The 20,865-nt window shown below is 43.2% G+C and overlaps 1 protein-coding gene across 3 annotated transcripts in view; it reads right to left on the reverse strand.

Moving 5' to 3' along the window:
• XAB2 (XPA binding protein 2) overlaps positions 1-20,865 on the reverse strand; it is a 1,020,149-nt gene that overhangs the window by 97,646 nt on the left and 901,638 nt on the right. For all 3 annotated transcript variants that reach the window (XM_044084446.1, XM_044084447.1, XM_044084449.1), the window contains one exon: positions 1,917-2,023. In XM_044084446.1, coding sequence (XP_043940381.1) covers positions 1,917-2,023 — 107 coding nt within the window. The remainder of the gene's footprint in view (positions 1-1,916; positions 2,024-20,865) is intronic.

Consider the following 20,865-nt stretch of genomic DNA (forward strand, 5'->3'; position numbering starts at 1 on the left):
GTGGTAACTACCTTATAGTCTGGGCAGACGGGGGCATAGCTAGTAAACCTATGTCAGCCTTTCCCAGGTTAGTGTGTGTGTAAATCAAACCTCAAATAGTGTGTGCGTTTCAGCTACTTGGGCAAGGACACGAGGGTGCTGGAGGTCTTGGCTTGGTCATTCAGCTGAGATCTCAACTTTATAGCTGTGCTAGTGGAGAGACTTACTGGGGATCTGAAGAACGAGGGAGAAACCAGCCCTGGACTGACTGTCGTCTCTGTGTGCTCTTAAGGGAAATTGCACTTAAGCAGAGAGATGCATCTGGAAATACTACATGTGTACTTTTCTCCCAGTGAACGTCCCCCACTGCTGCCAGTGGTGAGGATTGAGGCTCTTTGATTACTGGTTGACAGTGGTGGGTTGTCACATTATCATCTCTGTCTTCAGTTAGCAATTAAAATACCGGCATTTATGACAGTGCTTGACAATGTATTCTTCTCCTAAGTACAACACGCTGTGCTGCTGCAGGTCTTGGCTCATGACCTAGCAGCCACAGGAACATATTTTTTGTGACTCTATTGACCATTGCACCCTGTTTTAGTCAATCAGTTCAGATGCTACCATCACTGGATGAGAGCTGATTGAGAGGGGTCACGATCTAATCCTGCCATCCAAGATATTTTGAGCAGTTTTCATTTTTTTCTCCATGTCCCTGATCTTGCATGCATCCAGAGAGGCTCCAGGAAGGGACATGTAATAAGCTATCCACAAAGAGTATCCCCTCACTACAGCAAAGGGTGTCTCTTTCAAGCAGCCCTGCCACTATCCCCCTGCAACACAAGTGGTGGTCCTTTACATCACCGCACCATTCTGTGTGCCCTTGAGTGCATGCAAGCCCCTCCATCCCAAGGAGATGTGAATGAGTCACTCCCATTCACTACTCTCCTCTACCTGCCTGGCTGGTTTCTCTGGTGCCAAGGCCATTAATATAACACAAGTCAAGTGAGTCTTAGTCAAGGCTTCATCCTTCTGTGTCACAGTGCCAGGCTAACCCCAGGAATATTTTTACATGTTTGTACCTTTTAAACATCAAATGTGGGAAATTTTCCTTAACTAATGTCAGGATCTACAGCCATAGTACTTGAATGTCAGAAAAGAAATAAGAGATGTAGAACTGCTGAAGCTGCTGTGAGAAGAGAGTGACAAGGCTCCACCTGTTCAACTTTTTCTGAAGGGAGGGTGCAGGTGACTTGCTGTTGAGCAGCCCTAAGCAAGTCCTGGTGTAGACCACATGGCTTGGCTGTGACTATGGGACTAAGAGTGCAGGTGAGAAGGGGAATATATGCCCTTGGTTAGAGGGTGAAACTCTACTCCTAGCCACATCTCAACTCATATCAACTCAATCTTAGAAATAAATGCCAATATAGAGGAGGGAATTGCGCCATAATTCAAAACAACTACTAGTATCCTGCCTTGACTAGAGCAGTGGCAGCTCCCACACTTGCCAGTATCTCTCTCACGAGTATGCAATCCATCACAACATTGTGTGTGGGGGGTGCTGCTGACCTTGGCCGGTACCGGTTAAAGATACAGGTAATCATACAAAATCCCCAGAGAAAAATGGCAGGTCAAGTTAGGAAGGAGTTTAGGGGAGCAGAACAAACTGAAGAAATTAACCATAAGGGAAACTTGATTTTACAGGGTTCAAGGGCTAGGCACATTCTCATGACAGCTGGTCATGCAATGCAGCAGAAGTCCTACATACCCCAAGTTTAGCAGAATAGCCAGCAAAAAACTGAAGAAGAGAAATCCCAAGAGTTAACCCCACTGTAGAAATCACTCTTTGCAACATCTACTTGCTCACATGCACTGTAAGGTTAGCAGGAAGCTAAATGAAATGTGTCTTTCCAGGTTTAGACATACAGGTTATCTCTTACCATCAGGTTCATTATCTTCACTGTCATCTTCCTCATCATCGATATCGATTTCATCAGGATTTGCCTGTTTAGTGAGCTCAGCCAGTTCACTGCGGGAAGCATCACTTCTGTAATAGATCAAATTTTAAAAATAATCAGAAATCACATAAAATTACATAACAAAATCAAGCTTAATAAAGGCACAGGAAATAATTAAATACTTAATACAGAAACAAACACAGTAATCCTAACTTGAAAGCTGTTTGATTTTAAGTGGGACTAGTACAAAAATGCATCTGCTCATGAAATAATGAGGTAGACTGGGTTCTGTAAATGTTTCTGGCAAAATGAGGAGGTTATTGTCCAAGTTCAACCACTGATGAATAAACCTAAAACATTCAGATGCACCACTTACAAGATAAGTTCTGCACAAGTACAACATTACATCCTCTCATATCCATCTCAGAGAGAAAGATAATACAACATAGTGTTTGTAATATGGAGTAAGAGAATAAAAAGTGACAGGAAGTAGTGCAATATACCCTTGTTGGCTTGTTTGAACTGAGGTGAGCTACCATCCACAACTCTGAGCCGAGATACCAGATGACTAGAGGCTTCCGAGCTTCCAAAAAAACACTAGTTGCCTGCTTTTTTTTTCTTGCTTATACTATTTACTGCACTTTCTATTTTGTTCTGCTTATTTAATATGCATTTTAATACTGTAAACTAAACTGCACTGTTTGTAATGCATTTGTCTGCCTTACTGTGCCTGTTAAATCGTATTTTGTTGCGGTTTTCACTGTTTACAAAGCTTTTTTTGCTATTTTTACTGTTTGCAAAGTAATTATTGCCACTTTTCATTGTTTGCAAAGCATCTGTTCTGTTTGTTCTGTTTTCCTGCCTTATAGTGTTTTAAATAACTAATTTGTTTGCTGTTTAAAACATTCTTTAGTGTCTCCTTGCTATTTTTCTGCTCTTGAAAACATTTTTTAGTGTCTTACTGCTGTCTTTCTGCTGTTTAAAACATTTTTTAGTGTTTCCTGCCTAAATTAGTGTAGCTAGTAGCTGTAGCATAGTCCAGATACAGGTTAGCTGCATCTGGATATGTTTGTAGTGGCTGTTGTATTCTGAGCACATTTCCCAAGCCATCTTTGATTGGAAGGGGCTCTTCTACACCCTTGTGAGAGAAATGTGCTGATTTGAACCTGTCTGGTGAAGGGTGGTTGGTGTAGGGTTTGGAGTAAGCATCTTCATTTGTTTTTTTTTGAGTTTTTTTGAGTTTTTTAAAGATTTTAGCTTCTGGTATTCAAGCACCACATTTGATCGGGTTTCTGCTTGTATGCTTGTCACAAAGCACTGCTCACTGCCGAGCAATTGTGCACCATAGCCGGACAGATAATTTCAACAATTTTTCCCTTAGATACAGCTGTAGTACATCAGTGTAGTCCTCATCTTTAGTACATCTCAGGTCTGAGAAGTAGTGAGCTGTGACCTATTAAACTACCAGCCAAAAACTCTGTCAGAAATACCCATCTACACAGCACCTCCTAGATAGGTCCTGAAAGCACCCCCTTTGTGATAACAGTTCTTCAAACCTAGCATTATGGACAGTTGGACTACTCCTGTTTCTCCTGCCAGCCTTGCAGACTTGGGTCTCCCGAGGCAGTGTAGCAACTGCCACATGTACACTGACAACCCTCTACTAATAACTCTCTCTAGTACAGAGTGTGAGAGATGTATCTACACCAAGAATCTTGAAACACCGCTCTCTCGCACTCGAAACAGTAACACTGAAGAGGTTGTCAACTCACTCACCACTACTCATGCACATAGTACCATTACTCAAACACACAGTATGCATCCAACACATAAATCAACATACTCGGAGGTTCTCTCAAAAAACGTACTGAAACACCGGAGACCTCCAAAACAAAAGCTGCTACAACTAACAGTTTCCACAGCACCCAAGACACACAGTAACACCAGTGTCTCACCTACCAGGCCCTTAAGGAGTAACACTCAAAAGACAAATGTTCTTGTCACTGGAGATTCCACAGTGAGACACATTGTCCCACTCTCTAGGTTCGATAAGGAGAAAGTCACAGTCAGCTGCCTGTCCGGTGCCAGGATTCATCAGATTACGCATGCATTCAAGTCTCTTGGCAACTATGATTCTGTCATAGCTCATGTTGTAGTGAACAACCTGAGATGCACCTCAGTGGACTATATGAAGACAGAAATGACTGAGCTGTCTGTGTATGTGTTCCAGGCAAGTATGTCCCAATCCTTGAGCAGCATACTAACCTCAGCTAGACTGATGCCACAGTATAAACAAAAAATTATCAATTTCAATAGTTGGTTTATTTTTTTGTTATTCAAAGGGGATCCAGTTTCTGGGATGACATGGTCAACAAACCTCTCTGCTTTACCAGAAACAGTTTGCACCTGGCACCACTAGGCCTTCAACTGCTGGCAAAGGCTCTTGCTTCCCCCTTAGTGCTTTTTTTAAGCAAGGTCTCAAAAACAAAACTGCTGACATGAAAATTGCCAACTCTAACTAAATAAAGGTTATGCTGCTAAACGCTAGGAGCTTAAACCAAAAACTGCACACCCTAGAACCATTTCTATCACTGGAGGAAGTAGATGTCTGTGCAGTCACAGAAACTTTGTTCAAGGCCTCAGACAATACCCCGGCCTTGCAAGGCTACAATGCCTTCCCCACCTTCAGATTGCAAAACGAACATGTGAGAACCAAGGGAGGCAGTGTTTCTATCTATATTAGAGATAAGGTCATCTCCTAACTAGTTAGACTAGACACCTCCATGAAGTTAGTCCAAGTACAGTTTACTTTGGATAAGACCCCCATTCAAGTTATAGATCTCCCTCCATGGATCATGATGCACGAGGCCTACTTGACCAAACTGGAATCAATCCAAATATTGCCAAACACAATAATCATGGGGGATTTCAATTATCCCACCATCAACTGGGAAAACTATTCTAGCTCTAACTCACTAGTGCAAAGGTTCCTTGACTTTCTTAACTCAAATGCCCTGGAACAATTTGCTCAAACCACAACAAAAGTTGAAATTGAAGCTGTGCAAGGCGAGTGTCTGCGGACAGGCCCTGAATCAACAGGTTGTTCAGGTAAGAGAAAATCTGAATTCCCTGAATGCAGCAGAAGGCTACTGCAAGTGCTAGACTCTTTGGGAAAACTCTTGCAGCAGTGGAAAGACTAAAGGGCAATGCAGTAAACTGAAAGGGTTATGAGCCAGACAAGAACCTGAAGAATTTCCTGCAAGAAGGGTGGATGGGGAAAGACAGGCATCCTTGAGGTCTAGGGACACCAGAAAGGCCCGAGTAAGGATGAAGGGCAGGAGGTTGTGGACAGACAACATTTTGAAAGCAGGTGCTTTCAGGAATGTGTTTAACACGGAGAGGTCCAGGATGGGCCTCCACTGTCCTTCCTTCCTTCCTTGGAACAAGAAAGATCCTGGAATAGAAACCCTTTCCTATTAAGAGTGAAGGTACATCTTCTATGGTGCCCTGTGCTAGCATGTCCTGAATAATGGAACCAATCAAAGGAAGTTGGCTGAGAGGTGGATGGGGAATCCCTTTTAGAGTGGGGATGCTTTCCCAAGATATGGCATAACTTTCTTTGATAATGGTCAGAATCCATCTGTCTGTAGTTACCACCTCAGAGAATGGGAGCGAGAGAGATCTGGAGAATATTTCTGACAGAATGATACAGGGATGGGGAGAGGGGGAGGGGATTTGAGGGAGACAATCCCTATATTTTGATTCCAAAGGGAGACCTCCCTAATGGAGAATCTATCTGTGGTTTGTTAAAAAATGTTTTCTTGGGTTCTTGCACCTCGATTTTTGCCAACCTAGTCCTGTTAGGTTGGGAGAAAAGTGTATATTTAACTCTAAGTTTAGTCCCTTTCTGAAGCTGCATCTGAGAATCCTGGACATTGTATTTATTCTCTGGGATAGCCCTGATGATGAAATTTACAACTTCATTCACTACTTAAATAATACTACATCTTTTTTAAAATTCACATACAGCCATTGCAAATGTAGTATCACTATCTTGACACATGTATTGAAATATGTGGCAGATACTTTCAGGTTAAAAATACACTGAAAATCAACTTTCAGTAACTCATACCTGTCATTCACAAGTGTTCATACCCATTCAATCAGAAAAAGAGTCTGGTGAAAAGGGCAGTGTATTCAAGCTGCAAGAATGGCATCTAAATATGATGACTTATTACAGAAGATTTTCTTTATCTCCAATTTATTTACTGACAGAGGGTACCCCAAGGATTTAGTAACTAAAATAACCCAGGAAGTTCTCAATGGAATGGGCACAAAATACAAACGACTACTTGGTACTGAGTTTGTTGACCCCAAATTAAATTCAACAAATGTAAATAATGAAGATACAAATTTTGAAATGTTAATGGTAGTGGAATTAAACTATGTCCCCCTCAAAATCAAATAAATTGTCACTAAGAACTGAAACAAGTCAAGGTACAACTTTGACACTGTAGGTGTTTTGGGAACAGATCCAAAATTTGTATCCAAGACAGGTAGAAATATAAAGAACATATATGAAACAAACATCTTCCATAAAAAGCAAGAAACTTTAGGGACTAGTAAATGTGGGAATTGTGAGCAATGTAGATACATACTAGGTAGGAATAATATTATATTAGAGAATGTAAGTCTGTCTAAAATTGTACTTTATAAAGCCAACTGTGTTACAGAAGGAATTGTTTATTTAGCTATTTGTAAAAAATTTACTTGTTTCTATGTTGGCAAAAACAAGAATATAAGAACACATTTACAGTATCAAATCCAAGAATGTCAACAATGCCCTATACAAGCATTCATTGTTAAAAAGTTCTCACAATGGATTTTTGTCCGGTATTTTAGAACAAGGGTGTCCAGGGTGGTGCAGTTGTTAGTGTTGTTGCATTACAGCAAAAGGTTCTCCAGTTCAATTCTCAGCTGAGGTGCCTTCTGTGTGGAGTCTGCATGTCCTCCCTCTGGTCACATGGGTTTCCTTCGGGTGCTCCAGTTTCCTCCCACATTCTAAAGACATGCAGTAGGTGGATTGGACACTCTAAATTGGCCATAGGCGTGTGTGTGTGCCAGTGAGTTGTATGAATGAACTACCGTGGCAGGGCTAGCCACCCGGTGGTGTAAACATTGGCTCAAGATGATTGTCACTGCGGAAGTGACAGCCCGACCCCATGTGCAAAATGGGAAAAGGGGTTGAGGATAGATTTTTAGAACAAGTAGATACTGACCCTAGGGGGAGGTGACTGGAAGAACGTGCTATAATACAGAGAACTCTTGTGGTAGTTTAAACTGAATGCCTTCACCTTTCCTGGTTTGAATGATTATGTATCCATCAAACCGTTGCTTAAATGTACAGCAGCCAAATTATGATAGAATTTCCGGTTCGTACTGTTATATCCATCTTCGTATACACCCAAGTTCAACTACCTTCTTGTTTTAGTCATTTTACTTGTTTATAGTTTTTAAAAAGTTTTGATTCCATGTAAGAACTCTGTTTGCTTTTTACCCATTTGAAACTTTTTCAAATATGGTTTTTATATTGAAAAAATGTTCAGACTTTGTACTTATGTTTTTTAAAATAACTTATATACACTAAAAGGACACACCGTCCCTTTAAATTTTAACTGCTTTTAATTGATTTTTATTTGTTGGTGATTAAATAAATCTGTTTGCTTGTCATGTTTTTTTTTATTCTGATGAAGTCCTGATAATAGCAGGATGAAAGCACTTAACAATTAAATATTTCAGAATTTTATTACTTGCTGTCTCCCTTCGATTTGCCCTTAGAACTGTCCCCACTACTTCAGTTCACTGTTGGCTTTATTGGTGACCTTGCTGTTTATTTGGTTGTTTATCAAAAATGTTTTCTTAGATGCTTCATAGGTTTGTAAGAGGGTCTAGACTCCCTCTTAACAAGGGAAGTGGATTTGGCCAGATGGTTCCTATGGTATCTAGGGACTGTAGATAGGAGAATCTGTCTGCAGTTCTTCATGGTCTTGCCTTGTTTTTGTAGAGTTTTAAAAAGACTGGCAGCGTGTGGGCAAACAAGAGATCAATGTCCAGAATGGAATCCAAAATTTTTGATTTGAAGTCTTCAGAATAGAGATATACTGTTGTGGGATCAGCCATAGGATTGTGATACAGGTATTTAAACTCATTAGGCATCTTATAAAAACTGTCTAGTCTTTTAGGAGCAGGTGGCTGAGAGTCAGGTGTTTTAAGGAAGAGACAGAAAGGCATCCAAATAAGCCTCAAGAACTGGTGGTACTGGTGAAGGAGGTGGTGTATCCATCTTCAGAAGGCTGTAGTATCTTTTCTGTACCTCAGAGATTTGTCTTGACTGCCATTGAAAGTGTTTCATTGTGCTCTGGATAGTTTCTCCATAGGAAACTTCTTTCAAGGGAGAGTTAGGTGAAAGGGAGTCCCCTTCGTTTGAGACTTGCTCAGGAGGGTGAAGTTGTGAAGAGTAATCCAAAGAATGATCGGAATCTGATCTGGAAACTCTTCATTGGAAGAAGAGTCCAAAGAGTGCTTTTGTGGTGTGGCTTGAATTAGCTGGGTTACAAAAGGAGGAAGCTTCAGGGCCATGATGGCTTTAAATAAGCCCTGAGATAAGTCCATCCATTCATTTTTCTCTGGAAGGTGTAGGGGACATCACATGCTTTTTTTTTTTTTTATTTTTATTTTGGGGGGGGGAGGGGTAACATCTGCATGAGCCTTTCAGGCTTGGAACCTTGTTTCATTTCAATAGGCATACCAATGACTTATTCCTGTACAAGGATCTGAGGGATTCCATACAGGCCTCCAAGATGACAAGATGTGGTTCATCTGAGGTATCTGCAGTTTGCAAGGTCTCAGAGGCCATACTGTCCTCCGATGGGTTTTCAGTAGGGGGCACGTGACAGGTAATCTGACATGCTGCAGGTCTAACCACCTCCGTGGGTACATCTAACTCAGAGATGCTGGACTGCAAGTCATCTGGGGGTCTCCTGAATTTCTTCTTACAATGTCGGAAGCTGGAGAGTCTGCCATCCTAGACTAAGCTAGGCTTTTCAATCACTGAGTTTCAAGAACGGTATTAATCAAGGAAAGCCTTGATCTAAGAGCCTTGGGTACAAATGACTGACAAATGGAGAAGGACTTGTGGTCATGTTCTGGGCATTGGCAAAAAAGTAAACTTGTGTACAAGTCCTTGTATGGAATCTGCCTACTGCACCTACACTTGCCTCTCTAGCTGACATCTAACAAGTTTAAACAACAGTAAGGAAGGTTCCCAACGGGGCATTTATCTGACAATGATTAGTGAAGCATTGGTACCAACAGCCAAACATGCATCAGTCTGATGGGTGCATATCCTGCGTTTGGGCTGGCAGTGAGACAGTCAGAGGCTCTCTCATGTACATCTGTCCTTATACCCTGATGCACAGGAGCGAAGGTGATATGTCGGATGTACGTCCTTGTGAAGGTAAAGCTTTGGTACCCTGCTGGTCACCAGTGATGAAAACCCAAAAGTTATGAATATTGCAACAGTGATTTCAGTTAGGAGTGCTATAACAGGCTAAACACATTCAAATGTTGGTAGCAGTATACTGATTGCAATTGCCTGCCCAACTTCTAAAGATAAAATATAACTTATTCTATACTCTCATTTCATTAAGAACTTTAAAAATGTTCTGCTTTGTATGCTTGGTGAATGTCATGTCTGGTCCAGGATAATGTTGAGATACTTTCTGGGTCACTGCACAGCATATGGGACTGCTACATGGATACTTAATTGGCAGTGATGTGATATTAGCTAATTTTTATGAGCGCCACACATCATTACTGATTTTTGAGTGTTATTAGTCTGTTTCTACATATCCAGTTCCAAACAGCAAAAAAAAAATGGAGTCTGAATGGAGACAGAGAGATGAAATCAGCAAAAAAACTTGAGTAGTATTGCTTGAATTGAATTCAACCTCAAGTCTTTATAAGTACCTACACATGGTTCACTCTGTTTTCACAAAATCTCACCAAAACAATACTGATGTATGAACTATATTTTATATAACATGGAGAAAGGTATGTTAAAAAAATAAAAAAAGAAGACTGGATGCACAGGATGTAGCATTTAAAAGTGCCCAATCCTGGTGTGTGCACTGTTGCCAGGAGAAAAAAAAAAAAAGTAGCGTAGAATCCCCAGGACATGGAAACATTCCTACTGCAGAGTATGTCAGGCTCAGAGGGAGGGTGGCCCCTGTGGCAGAAGGAAGTAGTAGGCCACAAAAAATGGCAGTCCAAAGAACAGGCATAGAGATGATAAAGTAGACTTTTGAGAATGAGGAAGTTATGTATTGTTACCATTACACAAGAAGCTCAGAATTTCCAGACACGGGATATTTAGAAAGAATACGAGTAAAATCAGAGGAAAGAAAAACTGTCAAAGGCTACAAATAAAGATTTACATTCCTTAATGCAACAGATCAATAAAATCATTACTAGATGAAGAAACATGGAGCCACCTAGAAAAAGAAGCAGCAAAGGAAGTGAGAAAATATAAATAACAAAAAACAGGTTTTTGAAAGATTTGAAATAGAAACATGGACAATGAAAATAATAACAGATCTGATATGGTGCTATACTTATGCAAAGGAGAAAGCCAAAGTAATCAATACAAAAAAGCAGTCCCAAAAAGAGAAATACTTGCAAAGGGATTCAGATGTGGAACATTTCACAATATAAAAAAAAGACTGCAAAGGGGGAATGTAGAAAAGAAGATTTGTGAGGTAGAAATTACACAAATCACAACTGAAATGATGAATCTACAAAATTAAGAGTTTAGAGTGGAAACTCCTACAAAGGCAATGTTGCAACATGATGGGACAAGTGTGTCCCCAGATAGAGCATCAGGGGGTGGAGCAGGATGCACCAGAAGAAGATTTGCCACAGAGTGATGTTTTGGAGCTTCCTGTATAGGAGACTTGCATGAAAGTCCAGCTGAAGTTAAACAGCAAGGGAACAAGCAGGAAACTGTGGCACCTCTGAAGCAGATAATGTTGTGACATGATGGGCCAATGGGTCCCCAAATGGAGGAGCAGCAAATGACTCTGGATGTATTTGAAGAGGATATATTACAGGAAGATATTTATAATTTTCTGTAGAAGACTCACAGGAAGCAAAGAATATGCTCTTAGTCCTGAAGAAAGGATTTAAGGAAAGACCTGCTTAATTTAATAGACATATTAAGATAGATGAAAAAACATATTACAAAGTAAATAAGACTCAAATTGTTAGAGGACTGGTAAAACAGATACAACACAATAATCAGGATTATTAAAAAAATTCACTTGGTATAACAGAAATAAAGAGGATATATTCCTGTGCAATTAAAATAATATCAAACTGCTACCACAATAATGTAGTACAAAAATAAAAGGAAGGGAGCAAGTAAAATACCACTATGGAAGCACTAGAGAGAACTATAATGTTATTAAAATAAGAAGTGTCACTGTTAGAAAAATACAGAAAAGAAAACAAATAATCAAAAATACTTAGAAAGATTGGGGATTCCAAGATGGATGCACACTGAGTAACAGCTTAATTTCAGCTCTCTTACTGTGAAAACAGAAACTCAGAAAAGAGAGCCAGTGAATTTATCTTTCTGAGTAAATTTCAGTAAATGGCTAGTAATTGCACTCCCTGGATGCCAGCAAAAAATAAATTCAGAGAACCTAAAAGAAAAGAAATCACAAAAGGTGAGGAGAAACACTGGCTGGGAAGAATCTGGCAGCTGTTCAGCAAAAAAAAAAAAAACAGTTCAAGCAAAAAACACACATAGATACACAAAAAACATACTCAGAAGCTCTAAATAAAAATGTGCAAAAGCAACAGAGACCCCCAAAGCTGACATCCGAGCAACCTCCACCCCCAGCACAAACCCTGAAACACATACTTCACAAAACCAGTGTGCCACACAATCATAGCCCTTAAGGCAAAATAACATATCCAAAACACTAGTAATAGGTGACTCTATAGTCAGGCACACTGACGTCCCACTCACTAGGCTGAACAAGGAGAAGGTTACTATTAGCTGCCTGTTGGGAGCCAAGATCCGCCACATAACACAAGCACTCAGGTCACTACAGAACAAGTACAAATACGACTCTGTCATTGTCCATGTTGGTGTGAATGACCTGAGCCGTACCTCCCTGGACTACATGAAAAGAGACATGGAAAAACTCTCTGATCATGTAGCCCAGGCTGGTATGACCCTGACCCTGAGTAGCATCCTGCCCTCACCAAGAATGATACCATGGTATAAAGAAAAAATTATCAATTTCAACAATTGGCTAAGCTTCTGGTGTCATTCAAAGGAGATCCAGTGTCTGTCAGCCTGGGATGACATGCTCGACAAGCCACGCTGCTTCACTAAAGACGGCTTGCACCTGTCATCCTTAGGCTTTCGAATACTGGCCAAGGCTCTTGCCACCCCCATAGTGCCTTCTTTAGGCAAGGCTCACAAGACAAACCCACTGCTGTAAATAGCACAAGTAACAAAAAACTGAGGGTAATGCTACTCAATGCCAGAAGTCTAAACCTCAAAATGTATTCGAGGCACTCCCAAGTATGGAGAAAATAGATATATGTGCAGTAACAGAAACCTGGTTTAAGGCTCCAGAGAGCACCCCAGCACTACCAGGCTACAACTCATACCATACATTTCGGCCACAAAACCCAGATTGAAATACAAAGGGTGGGGGCATATCCATATTCATCAAGGATACCCACACCTCCAGGTTAGTGGCACAGCATGATGCTTCAGAAATCATCCATGTGCAACTAACAATGGGCAGAACTGCAATTCAAATTGTAGCTTGCTACAGATCACCCACCATGTCCCAGGACAACCATTCCGCATTTCTGGAAACACTGGGAAACATAAAGGTCCTACCAAACATCTTGATATTGGGTGATTTCAATTACCCAAACATTAACTGGGAGAACTACTCAAGTACTAACTCCCTTGCCCAACATTTCCTAGAATCAACTGGTCAACACCCCCACCAGAGGTGACAACATATTGCACCTGGTCATCACCAACATGGGCGACCGGTGTTCCACATCGGAGGTCAACCCCTCGCTGGTTAGATCTGACCATAAACTAATCACTCTGGATATCCACATTCCGCCCCCACCCCCGGTCAAAGAAACTACAGTGAAAAACTTTTCAAAAGCAAACTTCACATTACTTAAGACCGAGGTAGAAAGTTTCAAATCCCCCATGTCAAAGGATAACGCTGCCCAAGTTGCAAAATCCTTTACTAATGCACTCTACGGGCACCTACAAGAATGCATGAATCATGCTATCCCAAGCAAAACCAAGACTCACTCCTCCAAGAAAAGGAAACAAGTCTGGTGGACCCCTGCCATAAACAAGCTATACAACAGAAGGAGGAAACTAGTACAGAAAAGAGTAAAATCCCAAGAGGGGAAGACATCCCTGATCAGTATCAGCAAGAAACTACGATCCCTCATAAAATCATCCAACGCTAGCTTCGAAAGAAAAATTGCCAAGGACTACAAAGATAACCACAAGGCATTCTTCAGCTATGTCAAGAATCTAACTGGCAATTCCCAGATCTGCTCGGAGTTAGTGCAGAATGGCACCAAATACACTGAACTGACCAATATTGCCAACATCCTGGCAGACAGGTTCAGTGCAAACTTCACCTCCTCTCATCCCCAAAAGGGCCCATAACCATAACAGAAGAATGTAGTGCCCCTGTAATCACATACACTCAGGTTAAAACAGCCCTCTCCAAAGCCAAAAACACAGCATCAAAGGGACCAGACAGTGTCCCAGGCTGCATCCTACATGAGCTCAAAGATGAACTAACTCCTCACCTAAACACACTGTTCAAACTCAGCCTCTCCACAGGCTACGTGCCCATAGAGTGGTGCACAGCAATGGTTATTCCGCTCCACTACGGTGGAGCCACAAAAGACCCTGGGAACTATCGCCCTATAAGCCTGACTAGCTTGGGCTGCAAGGCTATGGAGCGCATCATCATGGATCTCATTAACAGAGACATTGGGAACCTCCAAACACTGGACCCTACCCAGTTCAGCTATGTTAAGGGCAGATCATGCCTCCTAAACCTAGTGGATTTCTTTGAGACAGTTACCAAGGCTATAGATGAGGGGAAGGTGGTCCACACAGCCTACCTAGACATTGCAAAGGCCTTCAACACCATTCCCCATTCTGGTATTATAGACAAGCTCACCAGCCTGAACATAAACCCCTACGTCACGAGATGGGATGCCAACAGGCTCACAGACAGAACCCACATGGCAAGAGTTGCGGAAGCTAGGTCTGACTCTAAACTGGTTACATGTGGCGTTCCCCAGGGCTAAGTCCTAGGACCCCTCCTGTTCAGCATATACTTCTCAGAGGTACAGGCAAGTACAGGAGGACTATGTCTGACCAAGTTCGCAGATGATTGCAAACTAGGGGCTATAACTGACTCTCCGGCTGACACAGACATCCTCCAAAAGGGTCTCACTGAGAGAAATACCTGGTGTCAAAACCATGGCCTCAAGCTAAATGCCAAAAAGTGTATAGTCATCCCCTTTGGAAAAAAACAAGTACTCACAAATTACCTCATAGGTGGTAGCCCCCTAAATACGGAAGACGAAATAAGGGATCTGGGGACCCAAGTAGACAGTAATCTGTCCTTTGATAATCACATTGCCAAAGTGGTTAGAAAATCCTTCTATGTGGCCCACCTACTCACAAAAGGGTTTGCATCCAGATCAAAAGAGGTCATTGTGCCCCTCTACGCATCACTCATCAGACCCATCACAGAGTACAATGCCCCATTTGGGATGTACCTTACAAGACACCTGCAACAGCTGGAAGGACCACAGAAGTACCTCACCAAGAGGATCACTGGCCTCAAACAGATGCCCTATGCAGCTCGACTGAAGAAACTCCATCTGTACTCAATTGCATACAGCCTACTCAGAGGTGATCTCTGCCTAACGTACAAGGCCATGTCCAACCGAGAATTGATGGACATGCTCCACCTAAAGAAAACCATATCCCCTCGAGCCACAAGCTCTAGGGATCTGCACCTCACCACAACAATAAATAGGACATGCTGGAGGGATAGATTCCTGTCCCAGAGACTTCCCATGCTCTGGAACAAGATTCCAATCTACATTAGGCAGAGCTCCTCACTAACACTCTTCAAGAGAAACCTTGACGAGTGGATGGGAAACAGGAAGTTTACCCCGGGGATCACTTCAGTGGCTCTGCTGGAAAGAGGCACAGGGAACTAATCTAAGGGGTCGGCAAAAGCCAGCACATTCCGGCTAGGCTTATAAATGCCTCTGGGCAGATAGCCTAGTACCCACCTATGAACCTAAACCTATGAATAAGACACGACTTCCAGTAATACAGAGGAAAAATACGTCATATGTGCTGATTAAAATAAGTGAAACACTAAAGGAGTATATCGACTCAAATTACAAAAAGCTGCAAAAAAAATGGAAGAAGCTTCAAACAAATATTCAGATGAGCTGATAAAACTGCTGGCTGAGTTTGAGACTGCTCATAAAGAGAAACTTCAAAAAATGGTACAATTAGAGAACACAGCATGTCAGGAAAATATGAGATTGCCTGCTGTGTCAGAGAAGCTAGAAGGAACAGACTGCATTAATTTTATGAAGGCACAAATAAGCAAATGGAATGGTATTCCACAGTACAATCTGTTACTTGAAAGGGCACATTGTGAGTATTCTCCAAATTGGGCCATGAGAAAGCAGCCAAGACCCGTATTTGTAAAGATGCAATCCTACCAACAGAAAAAGTAGATACTGATAAAACTGTGGCAAAAGGACAAAGTTATTACAAGTTGGAGACAGCAGTGTGTTTGTTGGAAAAAAAGAAGTTATGTCTTACCATAACGTTCCATCTGTGTTGTCGAACTTTATTCATTCCTTACTGATAGGACTTTGGTTCTGTCCAAGAACCGACATGGCTGTTTCCAAGCTTGCACCAGCAAAAAACTCTCAGCTAAGACCTATCCATAATGCCCCTCTCACAGTTACTTCGGATCGAGTTTGCCCAACCCCATATAATATAGATAGTAAGAGAAAAACAGTAGGAGACTCTGTCGGAGAAAATACCCTAACCAGGAGTTCCTAAAGTCCACCAGGAGTCCAGGCAGGGGGAAGGAGGGTAGGAAGTAAGGAATGAATAAAGATCTACAACACAGATGGAAAGTTATGGTAAGACATCTTTATCTGATGTTGTAAAACTGTATTCATTCCTTTCTAATAGGACCGAGTCCCCAGCTACTTGAGTCTTGGGTGGCTCTAAGGAAGGATATTCCTGAGCACCAGAGAACCAAATGATACTCGTCCCCTGGAGGCCAAATCCAATTTGTACTGAGAGATAAAGGTATGAGGTCATGCCCAAGTGGCTGCTGCACAGATATCATCCATAGAGGCTCTGGAATGAAAAGCTACAGACGTAGCCATCGATCTAGTAGAATGAGCCTTTATTCTGGAAGGTAAGGATAGCTTATTCTGTTGGTAGATAAAGGTAATGACGTTTCTAAGCCAGGAGGATAGAGTCACTTTGGAGACAGGTTTATCCAATCTGGGTCCTGCACAGGCCACAAACAATTGATCCGTTTTCCTGAAAGATTTAGTCCTGTCCAAATAACAACCAAGCTGTAGATGCACATCAAGGGTGTGCAAAAGGTACTCCCCTCTGTTTGAAAAACAGTAGGAGACTCTGTCTGAGCAAATACCCTAACCAGGAGTTCCTAAAGTCCACCAGGAGTCCAGGCAGGGGGAAGGAGGGTAGGAAGTAAGGAATGAATAAAGATCTACAACACAGATGGAAAGTTATGGTAAGACTTCTTTATCTGATGTTGTAAATCTTTATTCATTCCTTACTGAGGGAAGAAAACCAGCAGGTCAATAGATTGGTTAATGGAAAATCCAGAAATTACCTTGGGCAAGAAAGAAAGGTCAGTACGAAGGGACACTCTATCCCTGTGGAAGTTCAAGTAAGGTCTCTTGACACTCAAGGCCTGCAACTCAGATACTCTTCTCACTGAGGTAAGTGCTGCTAGAAGTAGTCTTCCAAGACAAAAACTTTATACCACAAGAATCAAAAGGCACAAAAGGAGGGCCTGTTAGTGACTGAAGTACCAATGTCAAGTCCCAGGGTTTTATGGGGAGGCTTGACAGGAGGTTTAACGTGTAATACTCCTTTCAAAAAGTCTTGGACAGGCGGTATGACATAACAGAAGAATTATCAAGTCCATTATGAAAATTTACGATAGCTGCTAAATGTACAGTGATTGTCGATGCTGAGACTCCTGCATGTAGAAGAGTCGTCTGGTATTGTAGGATCTTTTGAATAGGCATAGAGAAAGGATACAAGTTCTAATCTTTGGCCCAAATAGACAACCTAGTCCATTTACTAGAATAAATTTTCCTGCTGGAAGGTTTGTGTGAAGCCAGAAGAATTTCACAAACGGGAGATGAGATATCAGGCAGCCTGGCAATCACTGGAAGTGGAGGAACCAAGCTGTGAGCTTGAGGCTGTGGAGATTGGGGTGAATCAGTCCCTGAGGATGAGATAGCAGACCTTGGGAATGATCCAGGATCCATGAGCTGTGAATCAGATGAGGCCATAGGAAAGGGAACCAGACTTGAGGGGGCCAATAAGGATCACTTTGCTTCTCAAGCTTTGAGCTTTCTAGAGGAATTTTGGGATGAGGGGAAACGGGGGGGAAAGCATACAATAGACCCGGGGGCCAATCGTGCATTAGAGCATCCATCGGGGGTTCCCCCCTGAGGGGGGATCAGGGCAAAGTAGCTTCTGCACTTGTTGTTTAAGGGGGAAGCCAGGCGGAAAATCCGATTCACTATTACAGGATCGAGGGACCACTCGTGAGACATCAGGATGTTCCTGCTCAGATTGTCCGCAATAAGGTTGAAGCTCCCGGGAATGTGCGCTGCTATAAGAAAGCGGTTGGAAGCTATCGCCCAGTGCCAAATACTCATGGCTTCCCGACACAGGGGATAAGACCTGGTTCCGCCTTGCTTGTTGATATACCAGACAACTGACATATTGTCTGAATGAAATGCAATGGTCCCAGAAGGGAGGGATGTATGGAATGCTTGCAACGCTAACAGAACTGCCCTCAGTTCCAGGACATTTATGTGCAAACTGGCCCCCATGGGGGACCAGGTGCCTTGGACCGTCTTTCCCTGGAAATACCCCTCCCCCACCCAACAGGTAAGCATCCATGGTCACTGTGGCCGTGGGCTGGGGGAGACAAAATGGTCGACACCAAAGATTTGATTCTGACTTCATCTACCATAGCATTTCTTCCTTGCAAAGGTTTGTAAGACATATCATCTGGTCGAGTGGGTGAGTTAAGATCGACCATTGTGAAGAAAGGAGCCACTGTAGTATTCTCATGTGCAAACTTGTCAGTGATACTAGAGTAATGGCAGCTGCCATGGAGCCTAAGAGTTGCAGTACAAGGGGTGCTGGTACAAAGGTCTTTGGAAGAAGGGCTTGGATTTGGTGTCTTATTTTCAAAAGCCTGTGAGGAGGGAGGGAAGCTTGGCAGGATGTTGTGTCGAAAACTACTCCAATGAATTCCAGTGTTTTTGTTGGGGACATTTGAGATTTGTCCTTGTTGATTGTAATCCCCAAGCGGAGAGCGAGGCCTTGAAAGTAAGAGAGGCTGTGGATTAGAAGATTCCTGGTCGGGGCGGTAAGGAGCCAATAGTCTAGATACGGAAACACCAGAAATCCTTGTAGTCGAAGATGAGCTACTACAACTGCCATACATTTGGTGAACACTCGGGGGGGGGGGGGCTATGGAGAGACCGAATGGCAGTACCCTGAACTGGTAGTGATTGGCTCCTAGCCGAAAGTGGAGAAATCTCCAGGAGCGGTGATCCATCTTTATTTGGTAATGCGTGTCCTGGAGGTCTATAGAGCATATCCAGTTGTCCCTCCCTAGAAAGGGGAGAATGGAATGTACCATGCCCATCCGGAATTTTTGTGGTTTGATAAATTTGTTCAATAGGCTGAGATCCAGGATTGGTCTCCAGTCCCTTCTTTTTTGGCACTAAAAAGAACCTTGAGTAAAACCCGGATCCTCTCTGGTCTGGTGGGACTGGTTGAATGACTCTTTTTCTTAGCAGCTTTTCTATTTCTAAGGCTGCTACCTCCCTCTGACTGGGTGGCACATCGGGGATTCGTTTGACAGGTCTGGGATTTAAATTGAATAGTATCTGGTAGCCTCTGGACATTATTCTCTGCACCCAAACATCGGTAGTAATAAGTTGCCAGGCTGGTAGGTGCAGAGAAAAATTACCCCCGACTGCTTCCAGAGGAAAGTAATCGGGCCGCTGCTCAAGAGCACTGGTAGGGTCAGCCAGAGAAGGAATCTCTAGCACCCTGGTTACCCGGACCCCCTCTACCCCAAAAGGGGCGTCTTCCAGATGAGTTGCCCCCTCTGTCCTGGGGGATTGCTCACCACGAGTGTCACGAAAAGATCCTTGAGATTTCTTGAACCACAATTTTCCTCCCCTCTGGTTCCTGGAGTAGGACCTCTGGGGGGTGGAAAAACATATGCCCACAGCAGACAAGGTCTTTCAGTCTTTCTCACTTTGTGCTAGTGTGTCTCGTACTTTGGGACCAAAAAGTGCAGATTCGTCGACAGGCGCGTTGATGAAGGAAGATTTAAAGGGGTCTGTGAAATCACACAAATGCATCCAAGCATGGCGTCTCATGACAATGCCTGATGCGGCAGCTCGACCTGCCCCCTCGGTGGTGTGAGATATCAAACGCATCGAGGAGTTCAAAATACATTCAAGGGTAGCTAGCTGTGAGGCGACAGTGTCATGCACCTCATCAGGCAGTACCCCCGCCAAACAGGAAGACATTTCAGAGATTAGGTCTCTTTGGAGGTGAGTGAAGTGTGTCAGATAGTTCAGCGACCAAATGGCAAAGGTCGCTGTAGCATAGGTCAGCTTCCCTAGTCTGTCCATGGCCCGAGACTCTCTGTTCAGAGGATGGACAGTGGAACTATCTTCTGTTAGTTCCCTCTTGGTGGCCGCTGCCATGACCATGGAATCAACCATCAAGTGCTTGGACCAGTTGGGCTGGTCTTCAGGGGTGGATAGAATTTTGTCCGGCCTCTGGGGGACAGGTACTACATTGTCCAGAGCCTTCCAGGCATACTGCAAGATCAGCCTAATAAGCTCATCCGCAGGTGGTGTCACCCAGGAAGTAGATGGCCAGGCACGGAAGGCCTGCAAGAACACCAACCTCTCAGAAGAAGGGTTAGAGGACTTCCAGTTTCCGCGCTGCTTGAGGATTTCGAGAATGTCTCCAAATGAGACGTTGTCTGGGGGAGACCTTGGGGACCCTTCCCCCTCATTGCAATCGGTGTCCTCAGTGATAGATTCCTCAGGGGAATCAAGGTGCTTCCTCTTGCACCGTTTCTTCCGGGGTGGCTCCCCAGTGGGATCTTCTGAGGAGGACTCCGGAGAAAGGGTTCCCTTCAAAGAGAGGTCTTGCAGCTCCCGTGCTAAGGATCCCGAAGTAGTTGGTTGGGACAGCTGCATGCCAGAGGGGGGTTCTGGTGCCGATGTCATTGATGCTGACTGCGAGCCTGCCGAGGCAAGAACTCTCTCTATCACCTGGAAAGCAGGCCCGCCCAAGGAGGGATGGGAGCCCAGAACTGAGAAGGACAACCTTGGAACTGGGGTCACACCCTGCCTCAGGAGCCCACCTCCAGGTGAGGAGCTCTGAGAGGACTGGAAGCTGTCGGAGCCGTGGACATAGGCAGCACCA

The sequence above is a fragment of the Protopterus annectens genome, chromosome 9.part0, assembly GCF_019279795.1.
Source record: "Protopterus annectens isolate FY-2018-M chromosome 9.part0, PAN1.0, whole genome shotgun sequence".
Lineage (NCBI taxonomy): Eukaryota > Metazoa > Chordata > Ceratodontiformes > Protopteridae > Protopterus > Protopterus annectens.